At 40.7% G+C, this 18,042-nt stretch overlaps 1 protein-coding gene across 4 annotated transcripts in view; it reads left to right on the top strand.

Moving 5' to 3' along the window:
• ITPK1 (inositol-tetrakisphosphate 1-kinase) overlaps positions 1–18,042 on the top strand; it is a 143,181-nt gene that overhangs the window by 74,450 nt on the left and 50,689 nt on the right. For all 4 annotated transcript variants that reach the window (XM_057413455.1, XM_057413454.1, XM_057413456.1 and 1 more), the window contains one exon: positions 9,175–9,292. In XM_057413455.1, the coding sequence (XP_057269438.1) occupies positions 9,175–9,292 (118 nt within the window). The remainder of the gene's footprint in view (positions 1–9,174; positions 9,293–18,042) is intronic.

Here is an 18,042-nt window from a genome sequence, read left to right as displayed (position 1 = left end):
CAGTATACTATGTGAATGCTGATGAAAATGATAAAGGAGCACCTTCATCATTTTAAAAGGTGGCCTCTGAACGAAACCAGTAAGAAACCTTCTCTTAAGATCTGGGGCAAACAAATCTTACTGTTCTTTGTGTTTCCTGACCCAGTTCTTCTCTCCCATACTGCCAAGTTCATCTCTGTTAATATCACCTCTACTGTCTCCTATGCCTGATTTTTTTGTTGGCAGCTTGGGCTTAATCTCATACAGCATGTACGGTAAATGGGTGAGTTACTGGGTCATTGCTTTGGACTGGGGTATGCTTCTTTGTGACACACTGACTAATGTGGACAGATGAGAACATTCGTTGATGCAGGACATCATGGTGTGTGCTGGCAGAGGTATTCGATACAGCGTGTCAGATCCTTCCTGTAGGATTTGCATAGTGATAAATTCATCTAAGTATCTCCACAGCACAGGAGCATGCTGCTTTCTAAGAATAACACAGAACAAAAGGGGAAACAAGTTGAGCTGGAACAGATCTGGGTTGCAGCAGGGTGAAACAGAAATTACTGTCATCCAGAGACGAGATAATAGGGTTGGAATTCAGTCATCTGTCACTATTGCTGCTGTTTTGTTGCTATAGAGTGCTTACGTCTGTGCTTCAGCTTAATACCACCCTTTCCTAAATTGGTCTCTTTCTTAATAATGGTCATAATTTTCCTGTGAATATTGGTACTTGAGCAAAAATAATGCTGTGGTTCTGGTGAAGGTAATTTGCAGGAGGCTGATGGGAAACCGAACCTTTGTTTATTTTGATAATATTAGAAATTTGGATTGTGTCAAGTGTTGTAGAAAGCAAAGGTTGTTCGCACACCTGGGGCATATGCTGCATGTAAATCAGCACCCTTTAATTGTTGGTGTGTCTGTTAATAAGCGAATGTGTCAGTAGAATACCTCTCTCTACAGTAACACATGCTCCATATATATTTTTCCAGAGATGACTTAGTAGAGATTAAATGGAAGTGAGGATAAGTCTCTGAGCAAGTCAGATGGAAAAGAAATAGTTCTCTGTTTCCTGACTTGATTGGTAAATACAGTTCAACTAATAGTATCAACTGTTTAAGACAGGAATAAATGGAGTGAAAAGCACCTTGTGGGTACAGAACATTGTCTTATACCAGTGTCTTCTGTACAAAGGATGGTGGCGAATTCTGCTCATGCTTTGAGGGCTTCTCTACATTTTCATTTCATGTCCCTGTTGATGGTGGTTTTAGCCTTTTTGAATGCTTTCCTTAATTCCAGTTTAGCATTGCTCTGTTTTCAATGGCGAACTTCAGCCTAACATACTCTAGAAGGGCTGTTGCAGGGTTATGCTAAAAAACTTGCTTAATCGGTATTGTGAAATGTTTGCACCCAGCTGTCTGGGGACTTCATTTTTAGGAATATTATATTTAAGCACTTGGTGTTCGTTCTTCTCTCCCTGTCATTAGTTCTTGTTTGTATAGTAAGCAGTGTATTATCTAATACATGTTTTGTTTTTTTTTTTTGATGATGCCATCTTCCTGCGAAGTAGTGCAAGGTAATGTCTAAAGAATTAGAAGGTGGTCCTGAAATGTGGGTTCACTCACATGCTTTTCCACAGTTCATTAGTGTGATCTAGACCATCCCATTGGCATTCCTAGGCTTTGTTTTGCAAGCTGTAAATTAAAGGAAATTATATTAACTCCCTTTTGAGATTAATATGAGAAGCCCTTGAGGTCAGCTCAGAATGGCTGTCATAAGGAATTAAGGTTGTTTTGTTTCTGTTGGGAGCTCTGGTATGACTTTTCAGTAGCTATGACAACACATGATGTACAGACTGAACTGTACCCTTGTGAGTAGGCTTCTGAATGATATACTCTTCCCCATACACCGAGGCCTTGGGCCTCTGGTTCTGAGTTGTGCTACATCACTGGCATGCAGGAAACTTTCGTTGTAGTAAAACACGTACCCAGGAACCAGTGAAGGAGAGGAGAGAGTCTGCCAGTGTTGAATTACATACCAGAGTGTGCCTAAAGGGTATTCTTGTGTAATTTTGTATACAGGGCAGAAACTGACAGGAAACTTCTGTCTGTCTCCATCTGCCCTGTATTATTTTTAAGATATTGAAAACTGATTAGAAATGAAGATAAATATGTTCCATAGAAAAAAAAATAATTGTAATAAGTGATTTGTATGAAGTGTGTGAGGTAGGATAGGTGTTTTGGTTTTGTTAAACTAAAACCAATAAGCAACTTAAAAAACATGAAGTGACCACCTGGCAAGAGAGCTAGTTATGTGTGTGTGATGTTGCCTAAGCACTGGGGTATTTCTGCACCTGCTCAAGTGTGTTTCTCTTATTTTCATTAGATAGACTGACAAGGTTCTGATCACCTTAACCAAATAGGGCAGTTTTTCCTGCTGCCGACTGTAAGTGTAACAGCAAGATGATACTTGTTGGCTCCATAAAGCAGTCTTCCAGGATGTAGAAAGCAAGGGATTCTTGACCACAGGAGGAGAAATGGTCTGCTGAGCTTAATTTATGACCTTTGTAAGAATAACTTTTTTCCAGTGCTGTATTGTAGAGGCCTTGACCCATCTCATCTGCAGGAGCTGAGGAGGAAACACATTTACATGATTCTGTGTGCCTGCTTTCTGGAGTCTGTGGTGAACCATTGTACAGTCTGGTGGAAAGGGCTGATAGACTATGAGGCCTCTTAGCATCCTGTTTTTGACTTGCTGTTTAATGACTGTTCTTAATTGCCTTGTAAAAAGTAATCATAACAATTGTCATAGTCCTTGGTAGCTCCTTCTTGACCAGAAGAACATGGAGAGAAATCTGGTGCAAAGAAGCATAGTCTCCAGGTGTCCTTTCACTTGCTTGTGCTCCAGTTCTAGTGTTCTTGGTAAGAAAGAGAGCTAAACTACCCCAGTTCCTGCTTTATGGAAAAAGAAAATGTTTTGGCTGAGAAACCTTTGTTATGCTTTGATTAGAGCAAAATACTCTCTGAGCAGCTGCTTGTCATAGCTGTGCAGGGGCTTGAGTAGCTTCATTCGTTGCAGCTTTGTGCTAGTCTGTTCCACTCAAAATGATGTTTCTAATGATGGAAAATCAATAGGGTTATTAATTTGTCTTTCAGAGCTTTTTCTGAATGATTTTTCTTTGCATTAGCCTTCTTAAAAAGATACATCAGAAGCAGGTTTTATGCCTAGGCATCTGCTGTCAGGTTGATCAAAGTTTTAAGTGTTTCCTCCCACCCCTGCCCTCAGACTGTTGGCTCTCCCACTCTGAAGATGTCCAGGAAGGGCTCTTTTATTCTTGATTTAAAAGCTTCCTTAGATGGGTTTGGGACTGGGAGGAAGGAGAGTTAGGGAGATACTTTGGAAGGGAAGGAGTTAGAGTCTTGATCTTGCTTGGAAGGGGAGAAGTGTGTTATTCTTGCTGCACTGATTGCTTTCTTCAGAATTCTCAGCCGCGGGGATATGATTTGAGTACTTACTCCTGGAGATTATGTCAGTGGATTTTTAATGCCCCTCTAACCCCCCCAAATTCCTAACCCATGGATTTCACATTTCTTTTCATGTGCTCTGCTGAGAAAAGGCAACTGAAAAATCAAAGGAAATTATAAAATTTTAGTAATTTTTTTTCTCATTGGGCAGACAAGATGAGACAGTTGAAATGGTCTTTTTGCACCTGAATTCAAAGGCCAATACCCGTAGTTTTCCCATTTGAAAAATTCCTTATAAGCAGGCAAAATTAACTAAAAATTTTTCATTTGAGTGCTAAGTGGTAGATAGCTTCTTATGGGTAGGTATTTGCAACCTGAAGAAGTGTTGGACTTTTGAAGGTGAGCCAGAGAAGCTAAGTACTCAGAAAGTTGCTTTGAGATGTGCAGTGAATAGAAATGTAATAGGAAAGACCTTTCCTCAGTTCCCCTTGCTGCCTCCTTCATCCATCCCAGCCACTGCAGGAATCTCTTTTAGATTCAGAGACAGACAGACAGTTTTGAGGTAAGTGTTCAAGGTCCAACTTGCCTACACCTTTACCTTTGGTGTCTGTGAAAAGAGGCTATCACAGCCTAAGACAAGAAAAAGGAACTTGTAAGTCTGAATCTGATGCAAACTCTTTAGACAAGCTGGTGTCTGTCTTTACATCTGTTTCCCCACTGGAAAGTGTTGATCTGTTGTTACAAGCAGTCATCTTCATGTTCCTGTACACAGGAAAACACAAATCCAAATGCTGTTACTGTGTCATTTGCTAACTTTTTTTTTTCCTTTTATATGGAACTTTTGTTTAATGTTAAGCAAAAGATCATCAAACTTTTATTACCTAGCAATAAAATCAAGTCAGTGAGTCTCTCTTATTATCTAATGACCTAATATTTGCAGAAGATATTGTATCAACTTTCTGTTAAAATATGAATAGATATATCTTAAAATAGCTACCTTTTTGGGTAAAATGATAGGCAACTCTATTCTCATCTATACATAGGCTTGTCAAGAGAAGTTTGTTGTGAGTTGTGGCTATTTTGGTTTGACTTTGGGTTTTTTTGTTTTTTTTTGGGGTTTTTTTTTTTTTTTTTTTTGTTTTGGGTTTGTGCTTTGGTTTTGTGGGTTTTTTTTTGTGTGTGGTGGTGGTTTTGTTTGTTCGTTTTGGGTTTTTTTTGTTGTTCTTGTTTTTGTTGTTGTTGTTTTTGTCTTTTATTATCTGGGTTATATCCAGAGGTATTTAATAGGGAACATAAAATACTTGATCTCTCTTTGATTTCAGGTTTCATTGCTGGTATTCTGCCAATAACAGGGCTGGTACAGAGCATGACTGAATGCCAAGCCTGGAATACAAACAAAGGAGGATCTGCTAAAAGTCCTTGTTCCTTCTTGTTTGCTTTTATTATGTCAAAGATTAGGAAGCGGAAAACATTGATGTTGTCTAGGTCAAGCTGAACTGCAACCCAAGGACAGAGCCTTTTTAAAATATTGTTGGGAAGCCTAAATATCTTGAGATTGTTGCCTGGGTTGCTGGAGTCTGCTGTTGGATACAAGTCTTAGGTAAATCTACCAAAGGAGGGTGCAGAGTTGTTTTGTTGGAATGAACAGAGAAGATCTGAATATTCAAAGTTGAAAGGTGCTGTACTGAAAGATCCAGTGTTTCTCTTTTCCTTCTGCAACTGCTCCAATTTCATGATCATTTCTACAGTAACTCATCTGCTATCAAAGTTCTTGGACACAAACCCATGATGTTTATCCAGATCTGGGTTTCTGGTAGTGGAGCAATTCTGTGCCATGGTGTCCTGGGTTCAGCAGCAGCAGTCATGTTTCTCCTTCTTGGTAGCTGGTGCAGTGCAGTGTTTTGATTTTCGGCCTGGGAACAGAACTGATAGCGATGTTTCGGTTTGGCCAAGGACTTTGTGAGCCTCATGCTCTGCCAGGGAAGAGGGGAAGCCGGGAGGAAACAGAGACAGGACACCTGACCCAAACTGACCAAAGAGGTATTCCATACCACAGCACGTCATGCCCAGGATGTAACTGGGAGTTAGCCGGAAGGGCTGAGGGACTGCAGGGTTGGAGGAGGTATCGGTCGGAGCTTGGTCGGGCTTGGGGGGGCGAGTTATCGGTCAGCTGGTGCTGAAGTGTTGTATTCTCTTCCCTTGTTATTTCCTTTATCATTATTATCATTGGTGGTAGCAGTAGTGATTTGTGTTATACCTTAGTTACTAAACTGTTCTTATCTCAACCCGTGGGAGTTGCATTCTTTTCGATTCTCCTCTCCGTCCCTCCGGGAGTAGGGGGAGGGAAGAAGGGGGGGAAGTGAGCGAACGAATTACCTGACTGGGTTTAAACCATGACACATGGGAAGAGTGCTGCTACTCAGGCTATGTCAAGAGGTTTCCAATCTGTTAAGTAATCTTCACAGTTGTATATTCAGTGGTGGCTTAGTGTGCTTTGTGATGGAAATCCAAGCAATACAGTATACTGAGGAAAGCAGAGTTGTGAAGATTGGAGTGCTGTTTTGATGTTTCTGTTCCCTGAACAACTTCAGCAGTTACCCACCAGTGTTCAAATAGAGATGACCTGTGCAAATACATTGACCTTGTTCTTCATTGACAGATGCCTTTGCTTCAAAGGGGAGACCATTTCTGGATTCATTTTAAATGGGAGATCTGTAGCCTGTCCCCAGAGTAGCTCTAGGAGACATGTACTTCAGGTCCTAGTCCCTTCCTTTACCCAGGTGATGCAGATCTTCACTGCCCTGCTGACATCTCTGAATTTTACCATTCCTGTGCCCTCTACCTGCCCAAGTACCTAGGCCTGTATATGGAGGAGAGATGGAGACTAGTACTTGACAGAGGTTTGATGCTGAGAAACTTCCTTGTTTTATAAAGAAATCTAATGTTCCCTGTGTGTGTGGAGGTCTGTCACCTTACACTCAGTGCAGTTCTTCTCGACATTATAGTAGTCTGTTAAAGTCCTCCAGACTCTAAATGGCTTTTGGAAAACATCCTTCATCTCCTCCTTCATTTACAGAGTTTTTTGGAAGCTCCTCAAGGCAATAAGATGAGAAATAGGTCACTGGAAAGTCAGCTAAGATGCTCACTTCTGTTGCCATGTTGCCTAGTGTACAGTGGCCTTGGGATCATGCCTTCATTCCTGTTAAACTGTGTTATGCTGTGTCAAACTTACTGCTTGGATGATCTTTTAATGCAGCTTAGAGCTATTATCATTATAAATAAAGCACAGTGAAGTTCCTTATAGAAAGTGTGAAAAAGCAAGGCTCTCTCTGGAAATCCTTAGAGTAACATAAGCCAAAATAACAAATGGAATGCGCCTAACCCAGGGAGGTGAGATTAGTCCTCAATGCTGATGTGAGCATCAGAAAGATTTGGGCAGGTGCACAAGGATGAAGAGACAACCATTCCCTCCTTGGAGGGGAGTAAAGGGGGGTGAAGGCCACAGGCAGGACAAATGTACATGTGAGGGGAAGGATTAGTATGAGCTGGGCCAGGATGGAAGTATGAGGAGCTTGAATTCAAGGTGGAACCAGAGACTGGTCAAGACAAAGGAGTAATCAGCACAGTGTGAAAGGAAGAGCTAGTACGTGCATCAGAAACACTGCAGGATGCTTGCTGTCAGACCTCTGCTGAGGTCATGTTTTAGAGCTGTGGCTTGCTCAGCCTGGTTACTGTGTATACTTACCGGCTGCTCAACTTTTCGATGTGCTCAGGAAGATGCGTACAGTGATAGCTCTCTGTCTTTTAAGCTGAGGCTTAGAGGTGCTAACATGGTGTCTTGTTATGTTTTTCATATGTTGAAATGCTCAAGTACAGTTTTGTGATCACCGAGTTTAAACTAATGGCCTCATCACTGGATCATCCTAGCTCCACAAGGTCTTTTAGCTGCTGTGTGTAAGGGCACATATGCATAGGTGTTTAAGATGCATTAGGTAACAAGTTACTTCATGTCTTAAAAAATCCCCAGCTGTTCCATATTTGAAAACTGACTGCTCTGCTTGAGACTCTTAAGTCCTGGGGCAGGAGACTCATAAAAACATTTATATGTATGTTCTGGGTATGAATGACGTGAAATGAGACCAGCTTCTGCTCCAGTGAGTTGAAGCAGCTTTTCATGCAGGTTACACTGCAAGGGTGAGACAACCTCTGGATTTGACAGTCTTGACTGGTTGTGCAAAAGGCTCTGTCCCTTACTTTTCACAGGTAGTAGCAAGGTTGAGCATATCTTTGAGGAATTTACTGTTTGTGTTCTGCAGGGATTATTAAATACGTCAGATGTGTCTTGCCACTGAAAGGCGCCTCATGTCCTGTGAAGGAAAGCTACTTGTTTGCTGTGGGTGATGCAGTGGGTTCGTTAAACCCCAATGCTGGATCCTCTTAGCCTCAAAAGAATAATCTCCTTTAGAAAGCCGTCAGTTCAGGCTACATAATCAGCAGAAAGCAACAGTTTGCCAGGCTAGGAGGAGTGGAGGGAGAAACCCCGCTTCTTCAGTCAGTGTCTGGCACAGAATCTCTTGCTGGGAATAGATGATGCTGTTCCTTTCTCTCTAGCTTAGTGTCTAGCAAAGTGCATCTCCTGAGGCTACCTCACAGTATGGCCAAGTATCTTGTAGAGTATGTTTTGTTCTCTGAAGTAATCAACTGAAGGGCAGTAAGACTTCATGGAAGTCCATTACTTGTAGGAGCATTTGCTATGCATCTGCATGAATGGATTTAAATAAATGAGTGTAAATGTAAAGATGCTTTCTGAAGTTTGGTACAACAGATGTTAAGTTTGGAAATGTTTGTCTGATTTTTGGATAGGGTATGATGGATTCTTCTTCGTCCCATTGACTTTGTGATTCCACATTGGGGCAATGATGAAGGAACTAAGCTTTTGTTCTGAGAAGGAAGTTTTGTTCGGTTTGCAAGGGCAATACCTGGCAGCTGTGTCTGTGTTGATGGCCACAACACAACGGTGCAGTCATGTCACATTGAATTCCCAAGATGAAGATTCATTGACAGCATTAACTTTACTTTGTTCTTGTAGTTGAGATAGGAGAGTATGATCTTAGAGAAGCAGCAAGATAGATGCTTTCAAAGCTCAATGAATACACAGTGAAGCAGCAATCTCTTCAGCTCTGCCAAAAAAATTTCCAGCCTTTATAGTTCAGCTCATAACACTGTCTTCAGCTCATATAAAGGACAGCAGTAATAACAATATTAAAGCACCCAGATGTAGTTCTGAGCTTAGTTCAGATAGTTGTGGTGTTCAGGTGTAGTAATTGTAATTTGATGCAAGGCTGACCTCAGTATAGCAGTGTGTCATCTTTCTTCTCCTAATTGCTTTTCTTAGCCCTGCTCAGAGCTGTTACTGTGGCACTTTGCTACTGGCTCCCTTCTGAGTTGACGTGACTGCAGAACAGGTTTCGCTGCTCATAGCAAGTCCACAGGAGAAATTTGACATCCTAAAACAGTTACCTGTCATGCTTGTGTTTGTTTCAAATATCAGTGTCCAGACTACCTAATGATTTCGTGTGTTGCTCATGTCTGTTTGCCTCCCTTTAAAGAGAAACCTTGAAGATTTTAACTTGGCCTCTTCTTTTCCCCACCTCATTATTTTTCTACACTCTTCAGCCAACCTAATGACTTTTTTTTTCTCTATTTTTTTTTTTTTTTTTTTCCCCAGGAGTATATTGATGCTCATCCAGAAACCATTATCCTGGACCCTCTTCCAGCTATTCGCACACTTCTGGACCGATCCAAGTCTTATGAGCTAATTCGGCAAATAGAGGCATACATGCAAGGTAGGCAGATACCTGCTCTCCCTGAAGGTTTTTGTTTTGACTAGAGAAGGAAGTAGCTGGCTTCTGGAGGCTGGAGGTGATGTCTGAAGTAGTGGGTTTTGGGATCCTTGCATTCTGTCTCTCCATGTGAGCACAAGCACTGAAGCATTACTGTGTCACAGGATTGCTCTCTGGAACCTCATGTTCTCTTTCCATGTACACAAAGGAGGTTTGCATCTGGTTAAAAATACGATGTGGATTTAATGGGGAGCATATTTTGTGCAGTGAGCATTCCCAGAAATCTTCTGGAAACAGTGTCTTTTTGTGCATGCTGGTAAATAGAGATGACTGTAGAAACTCAGCAGCTTGCCATAAGAATCCTGAGGCCTGAACTTGGGGGAGATTTATGGAAGAAGAAAAACTGGTTTTGGAAAGGATTGAAAGAATTTAAATTGCAAATAGAGCTATGATCTTTTAGAAGCACTGAAAGCCTATTGCACATGTTAATTACTAGGAGTAACAAATGCATTTCTGTTGTTGGCTAGTTACCTGACATAGACTGTTGTCTTTACTTGGCAGTATTCTCATGTTTAGAAGATGTGCCTTTTCAACCTGAATTATTCTGATACCTTATTATTATTTTAACCATTGGAACTGTTGGGTTTTTAGCCTTTCATTTTAACCCTTTCTATTGCTGTAACTATCTTATTCTTGAAGAATTTATTGGCTTTTGAGTTTAAATCTAGACTAGCTCGTGAAGTAACTGTTTCATATACATGACTGTACTTGGGGAAATCCCATTGCTGAACTGTGTACTAGTTGGGTGTTACTGGAATTGCCATTGTGACTGCATTACCACTATCCTGATTGGCAGATAAGAAGCTTATCAATTTGTATTTTTATAATTGTGAATTTATAGACATGCTGTTTGCATCTGACCTGCCTGGCCCCATCAGCAGTGTCTTTATGTAAAAATAAGACTAATAATTCACAGCACTCTCCCTTGTCTTTTGAAATCTCTTTAGGAGAGAATGCTTAGTTAGTTTAAAAGGATTTTGGTATGGAGTGGTTATTGCTAGTTGTGAATGGGAGAGAGGTGCTGAGGGAAACCTGTGCTCTGAGAAAGTAGTTAGGATTTTGTTCTAGCAGTGGAGATACTCAGTAGGGTGGGTTGTGGAATTTTTTTGGGGGGGGGGGGTGATTTGTTTTTGGGGGGTTGTTTGTTTATTTTTCCTAAATTGCTATCAGTATTGTTACTGTTTACAATTACTATTATTTATTACAGTATGTTTTGGAGAGCATTCCATCTATGTGAGTAGTCTGTCTTGTGCATATTTATTTTGACCTCCTCTGGTCAAACTGATGTGAAAAAGGAATAAATGCTTAAGGAGGAAAAAGAAAAAAGTAGGCTTGTATTCAGTTGAAACTGACACTTTAAAGAGAAGCTATTAATGAAGTAGAGGAATGGGGTAAGGAAAAGCTTCAGCTGTTCTCACTGGCTGATGCAGTGTTAGGTGACCATATTTCCCCTGTCCCTGTGTCATCATCGTCCTCTACACCCTCTTTTCATCTCATCTTATTTCTGTCTCTTCATCAGAAATATCATGATGGACACCTTGAACCAACTTTGTATTCTGCAGGGGAAATCTCAGGAGAGCTGAGTAATTGTCTGTCTTCTCATTCTGGCCTAAGTAGATCAGCCTCTCTATTCCTGCATATAATGATCTGCAGTGAGAATAAAGTTGCATCCCTCTAGACAGTGTCATGGGTTTTTTCCTTTCTCCTTGTTTTCACCTGCTAAATTGTGTTTTCTACTTGCAGCTGTCATGTCATACCCCAAGGCCATGAGCACTTAGGAAACTCAAACAAGAAGTAATACATCTGTGAATAGCATGAGGTCATAGGAGCCACATCTTTTTTTGTTCTAGAATTTCAAAATGGATGTCAATGCCAAGAAAATAGTGCTAGTGCTAGTCTTTAGCTGTAACTGGAGAGCCAAGTTTATCAAAGAAGGATACAGTATTGATGTTATGGGTTAAGTTCAGTGTAAGGGAGTATCTCTTCCAAAGGAATGCCAGAAACTCTGGAGAGTTGTGAATGTGTGTAAGGAGAAATCTTCTGCTGTTGAAAGTCTTTCAAAAGAAAATTCAGTGTTTGTTTATAGACCAGTTTTGGATTCAGGGTGATCGTCACATCTATTTGAATTATGTTTTAAAGTAACTATAAATGAAGTATAGTCTTTACCTATGAGCTTCAGTTTATGCTTCTTTTTATCCTTGTAGACCTTAGAAGAACTGTATAACTAAAGACTTGCATCAGTTGAGTTAAAGGGAGGATGACCACATACTCTGCCGACTCTAGTCTGCACGCTGCTTCTTCCCTCTGTGTTGCCTGCACCTTTGAAAATGGCAGCTGTTGCTAAGGTGACAGTGTTCTGCAGCAATAGGGACCCATGTTCTATAAACAGCTTGATTTTAAATGTAATTATCCTTCAGATGTCCAAGTTAATGCCTTGCCTGCCCTTTTGACAGTGAATTCTCCATGCTTCCTGAAAAAGAGAAATCTGTATTTAATGTGTTTAAAACTGGGCATCTAGACATTGCTAGGCTTTCTGAAAGTCCTGTAGCTCCCTCTTCATGGATTCAGGTGTATGAGTGATGAGTACTTTGATCCAGCTTCCTGAGAATGGGTTGGAAAAGCACTTTGTGGCACAGTCCTTGTCTCTGCCACCGCAGAGTTTCTGCAGCCACTAAAGGAATGGAGGTGGAGGAGAACTGAGTACTAGGCAAGAACTGTACATGTAGTCCGAAGGAAAGCAAGAGAACTTTCCGTGTCCTAAACTGACACTGTAATCACTCAGTCCTTGTGGAAATAAAAAGTTCACAGATTTGCAGAATCCTTGATGTTGGAAGAGACCTCTTGAGATCATATAGTCCAACTCGCTGCTCAAAGAAGTATATTACAGAGCAGGTTCCCCAAGTTTATCCATTTCGGTTTTGTGTCTCTCTGCAGGTGGAGACTGGAGGACCTCTCTGGGTGACCTGCTCCAGGATTCACCTTGAACCTGGTGTGCTAGCATGCAGCTGTAGCAGTTGCTAGGTGACTTTGCAGACATTATTTTCTTCAGTATACATAGTGATATCTCCCTTGGAAGGAAGTAGGAGGGGGGGAAAAGTCTGTAAGATATATTTTAGCATTGATTTTAATGAATTCTTTTTTTTAAGCAATGGTCTTTTTCCTGTTCTCTGTTGAGTGCAAGCTCTAAAAGAGGTAGTGCTTCTGAAACCTTCACTCCTGAGTCTTTTTTACTAAGGTTTGAGAAAATAAAGGTTGCATTTCCAGTGTGTGTCCTACATAGCTGGCAGGTCTATGTTGAAATAAGTCACTGAATAGATTTTTTGCGTAGCTGTTGAGTTGTCTTAGCAGCTGTATTGCTTTGTTTACTTATCTGTAAAGAAATGCTTCTGATATAGTGCTCTAGATGAGGTCCTGTAATGTTTGGTGAAAGATTAAGAGCATTATTTAACAGAAATTTTGTTTTAGCAGGGTATTGTATGGCTGGAGCTGTGTCTGTTTTAAGCTTTAACCTCATGAAAAACAACTAAATTCTCTGATCTTGTGTTGAAAAGCTGGGATCCTGCAGCCTCGGAATTCAAGATCTGACTTTTTAGCTTATGCCTAGGGTGATAACAGATAATCACTGTGACTAGGCACTAGCTAACCTTTTTGCATTACATATTTAGTTTTAAAGATTAAAAGCTTTTAAAATTCCCCACGTATCTTACAAGTAAGAATCTAAACTGGAGGATTTCAAACGAAAAATAATGTAAACATGCTTCTCGCTCAGTGGTCTACCTAGTCAGTGTTCCCATTGGCTACTCGGCTTCCTTTGCTGTCTCAAGTGACTTGGAGGTTTCTTCAGTAATATTTGACCTTCAGATATTGCAGACCCTGGAGTTCATTTCTTTAACCACTTCCACCTGGCTTTTATCATGATTTTAAAATCTTCTGATCTTAGATTCTTAAATTTAACTCCAAATCTAAAATTCATACAAAAACTAGTCTTTGTAGGATTCTGCTAGATGAGAGAACTCCTGATGGGCCAAACTGACTCCTGAATTTGTCTCTTCTAACATCTTTTTTGAAGTATGGGATCTATTCCCTTGGGACACTAAACTAAAGCTCTTTAACTGTGATATTCTAATCCCAGCATGTAATAATTTGTTTGATTATTTACTATTATATGAGATGCAGTTGCTGCTGTGTGCACCCCTTTCTGATTTGGGGGTATATTGCAGAACAGATTATGGCATCCTTTTCCCTACACTTATTACTAGATTCTGTCTGTCTGACTTAGAAATAACTCCTTGAACAGCTGCAAGTATCTTTTGTGACTAGGAGCAAGGCTCAGCATGATGTAATGGGTAAGGCACTTGATAAGGGGCTCAGGGTTTTCTGCTTGGTGCAGGTTCTGACTTGCTGCATGACCTTGGGCACAGCATCTCATCCTTGTGTATCTCTCTTCTAGTGACACTTGACCTGTCTTTTCCTTTAGATGCCACAGGGCAGAAACCTCTTTTCCAGACATACTCTGATATAGAGAGTCTCTGATGCCAAGCAGTCTGTGTGGGTATCCTTTTAACAGAAATTGTAGATCTGTTCTCGATTAGAAAACTGGGTATTTCCCGTTCAATGCCAAAGTAGGTAGTTAGGTTTTATTTTTTTTTGTAAGTTACGGAGCATGTACATTGCTGGAGTGGTACATACTCAGAACTTCTCAAAATCAGGCCACCAAGTTAAAAGTGCCTGAAAATAGCTGTATATACATAGCTCTAGGCATTCCCCTTTTGAAACTGTGCCCTCTACTCTCTGTGGCCTACTTTTCATACCAGTTTTGGTCAGAGGGGAGGTAGAAGAATAGTCACACAGGTCAACTTCAGGCACCTCTGTCTGTATTTGAAGCTGCTATTAAAATGAAATGAAAAATCTGGTTTTAATTTGAAGGCTCTAAATCACCCACCTGAGGCTGACTTGTTTCTGTAGGGACATCTAAGTTAGAGAGCTGATGTTAGCTACTGCCAATAACCGCACCAGTTTTTCAATGCAGAAGTCTCCCTTGTTGATTGTATGCTTGCTTTCAACCAAGAACAGATGTCTCATTACCTCTATCCAAGTGTGGTGCATGTTCACTCACTGCATTTTAATTTTGGTCTGAAAACTTGTGTGCATGCATGAAGAGGAGTAACGAATGGAATTAATATTCACTGTAACTGGAAGGAGCTTGTCCAAATGCATCAGCACACAGCAGTACTGCACGTGGCAGTGCTGTGCGCCCCAGCTGTCAGCACTTGGTAGCTCTCAGCCCTGCTCTGTCAAACTGGAATGACTCTGGGACTTTTGACCCAGGGAGGTGTCACCTGATGCCTTTCTCATAAAGGCACATTCACCCATCTAGGAGGGGGTTGACAAAGGGACACAGACATGTTGGTGTTACAATAGACAAGCTCTGGCTTTGAAATCTAAAGAAGGCAGCTGCTTCCAAAGGACTAATCCTATCCTGAGAGAAATAGCAGGCAAAGAACATGGAAAGCCCTATAGGGGAGCTGAAATCTCCTCTCTTGTACCATTGTTTGTTCTTGTTAAGGTAGTTTACGAAAGGATTTTCTAAGGTAAGAATGCTGAAAGTCAGGCATTTATAAACAGAAAACATGAACAGACTCTCCCTTTCCTTCTTGCCCCTCCTTTCCTAGGTTTTCATTATTTTGAGCTGTCAGTTTTATCCTGGTGTAGGTAGTAGGGACCAGAAAGCTGGAGGCCGCTGTGGAAATGAGAGGCACAGTCCCTGTTCTTTTAATAAGGAATGGCAGTCTGCTCTCAGGCTGTTTCTGGCCTGCTAAGACACATCAGTGTGGGATTGTTCAAGCTGACTCTGCTGTCCAAAAGACACAATGCCCAGAGAATAATACAGAAAACATTTTTATCCTTTTGTCTCACGATGTGCCAGCCAGAACTTCTTGAACCAGCAAACAATCTTCATCTTTGATCCTAGTAGTCTTGATGGTCCCTGAGCTTTCAAAATAAGCAAGAGCTTCTATTAATTTTGTGTGGGGGGCTTTGGTAGATCTGAAGAATGACCAAATCTGCTTTAATGGGGTAAAGATACAAGCCATGACTGCACTCCATTGTCATGAGGCATTCTTAAAGCATCAGTTTGGGTATAAGAACAGAACATGGATTAAGTTTTGATGGTAATTGTTTCTCTGGATTTAGAAAAGGAGGAGCAGGGATTCTTCTTGTCATGAGGAAGTCTTCACTGAATAAACCAGATGTTTTAAATTCCAGCACAGTTGTGTTTCAAGTTATTCTGATCTTCCTGAGCAGAAATTTTCTTGGCTGGCATCCAACAACAGAAGATACTTTTCTCAAGTATCTGAGTGCTAGAAAAATTAAGGATGGAGCAATGAAAGATAAATTGCTCACAATATCAGTGTGAAATTTAACTGGGAATACTTTTTGCAGTAAGTGGCTGATGCTTCTACTCATACTTGTTGTATGAGTAGAAGATCAGAGTTTGAGAAATAAGTCTTGAAAAACAGAGTCTTTCATCTGAATTAGAAACCAGGACTCAGATAGTAGAACATGATTCTGTATGTCACTTTTGCTGCTGAAGAAGCAGTTTATTTTAAGATGCTACATTGCAGGGGGGTTGGACTAGATAAACTTAGAATAGTTTGGGTTGGAAAGGACCTTCAATGTTTGTATGTGTTACAGTAGTCTAGTATGGACAAGAAAAGTAGCACCCCTCACATTTCCTCAGATAAGTATCTAGCCAACATGTGAGACACCTGGTTAGATTCTGATCTATCCTCATGAAGAGCCCAGCAATACCTTAAGGCTTTCTGAGTATTGCATGGGGTCAGTTAATAACAGTACCTGAGAGATCCATGAAGAGGCTGCTTTCCTTTGCCAAGGCCACTAACATCCACTCTAAAAGGACTCAGCTTCTGTTTCACTAATCTACTGGCTTTGTGTAACTGCTACAACATCTGAGTGTATCAGCAAATAAAATAATGAAAGTTTGAGTACCTTTGTGTTCCTTGATGTCAGTAATTGGTTCTATCTCATGAATTTTCCAAATGGCTTTCGAAAGCTAGAGCAGGAGAGGCTGTGGGTGTAAAGGTTGATGAGAGGGACTTGAGATGATCCAAGATTCTTTTTGTCCTGGTTAGTTTATGATTGAGTGGATCCAAACCTCAATGGTCATTTGCTTCATAGACTTTCTAGGTAAGGTCATTTATTTGTTACTGTCATTTGGTACACTACACCACTAACATCTTGCTCTTCTTCATGTTTGGGGTATCCTTCTTTTGGTAGTGGTTAGTAAAGACTGCATATGGGGTGGAAACAGATCCAAATGCATCTCTAGGCTGGTATGGCTGTATGAAGACAGCTCTTCTGGAGTGTCAGTAATCATGGTTCAGGTCACTATACTACATTTCTATAAGGGAAACAAAACTGGTTCTGCAGAATACAGCCTAGCTCATTGAAAACTGAAAGATGCTACACTGAAAAGAAGGATAGGGTTACAGACATACATTGCATCCTTTCATACTCTGTTTTGTGGGTAAGCTATATGCGGACCATGTTTTAGAACTTGTGGCATTTGTAGGGAAACATGCAACTTGTTTAGTTCTGCACTGAGAGTGAACCACTGCTTGTTAAATGGGGTTAAAATAGTCTGAATAGTAGAAATTGGGTGTCCCTAAATGGCACAGCGTGGCCATGTTGCTCTGGTTGCCTTCAGGACTTCTGGCCTATTATAGTTCTTTGAAGCTGTCAGCTACAGATTGAATAGCTGGACACAAGTCAGCACATTGAAATAACTTTCAAAAATAAATTAAAAATCACTCTTCGGAGGGTGGATTTTAAGTAAACTTAAGCGTCAGAAAGTGTGAGACAGAGATGAAAGACAGATAAATAAACTGCTTTCAATGTGGCAAGTCAAGCTCCCATACTAGAGGCATTCCAGGACATTTATTAATAATTCTGGAAAAGGCAGATGTACACAGGATGGCAGACTTTTCAGATAAGTCCAGTGTGTTTAGTTTTTTTCTAGGCAGTGGGAGACAGCAATATCAGATGGGTCTACCAAAAGTTGGTGAAGAAGTCAGAATGATGATAGATACAGTTTATTGCAGTCCCTTGGGCCCATAAAGAAATAATATGGACGGCTCATGCATTGTTAACTCTACATTGACTAACTGCTCAGGAAAGACCTTGGCGTCACAGTGGGTAGCTCACTGGAAACTTCTGCCCCCTCTGCCTCAGTAGTCAAAAGAGAACATGCCAACAGAACCAAACAAAAAGATTAGGGAGGCCAAAAATAGCATTGAAGATACTCAGCATACAGTTATGGAAATAAAGCACTTTCTTTCCCTGAAGACTCTTTTCAGTTCTGCTTTCCTGAATTTAAAAACATGCATTAGAAATGAAAGGAATCCTGGAGAAAAGGGACATGGTTGGTGCCAAGAGACAGCCACACAAGGCGGGAGAGAGAGGTCAACCCAGGGCTAGCAGAGGTGGAACAAAACCTGAGTAAACAAAATACGAATAAATGGAAAAATGTTCTCTTTTTCTCTTTCTCACCCTGTCAGAGAACAGTTCCACTGATTATGTGTGCATTTGCCATAAGCTGTAAACTAAGATTACAGCTGGACTGAAAAAGGTAGAAAACATGCACAGGTAGGTTTAAAGGCTTTACAAACTATTAT

The sequence above is a fragment of the Pezoporus wallicus genome, unplaced genomic scaffold (assembly GCF_028554395.1).
Source record: "Pezoporus wallicus isolate ANWC-B61680 ecotype Strahan unplaced genomic scaffold, APGP_CSIRO_Pwel_v1 contig_3017, whole genome shotgun sequence".
NCBI classification, from domain to species: Eukaryota; Metazoa; Chordata; class Aves; order Psittaciformes; family Psittacidae; genus Pezoporus; species Pezoporus wallicus.
This window is presented reverse-complemented; position numbering and strand designations above follow the sequence as displayed.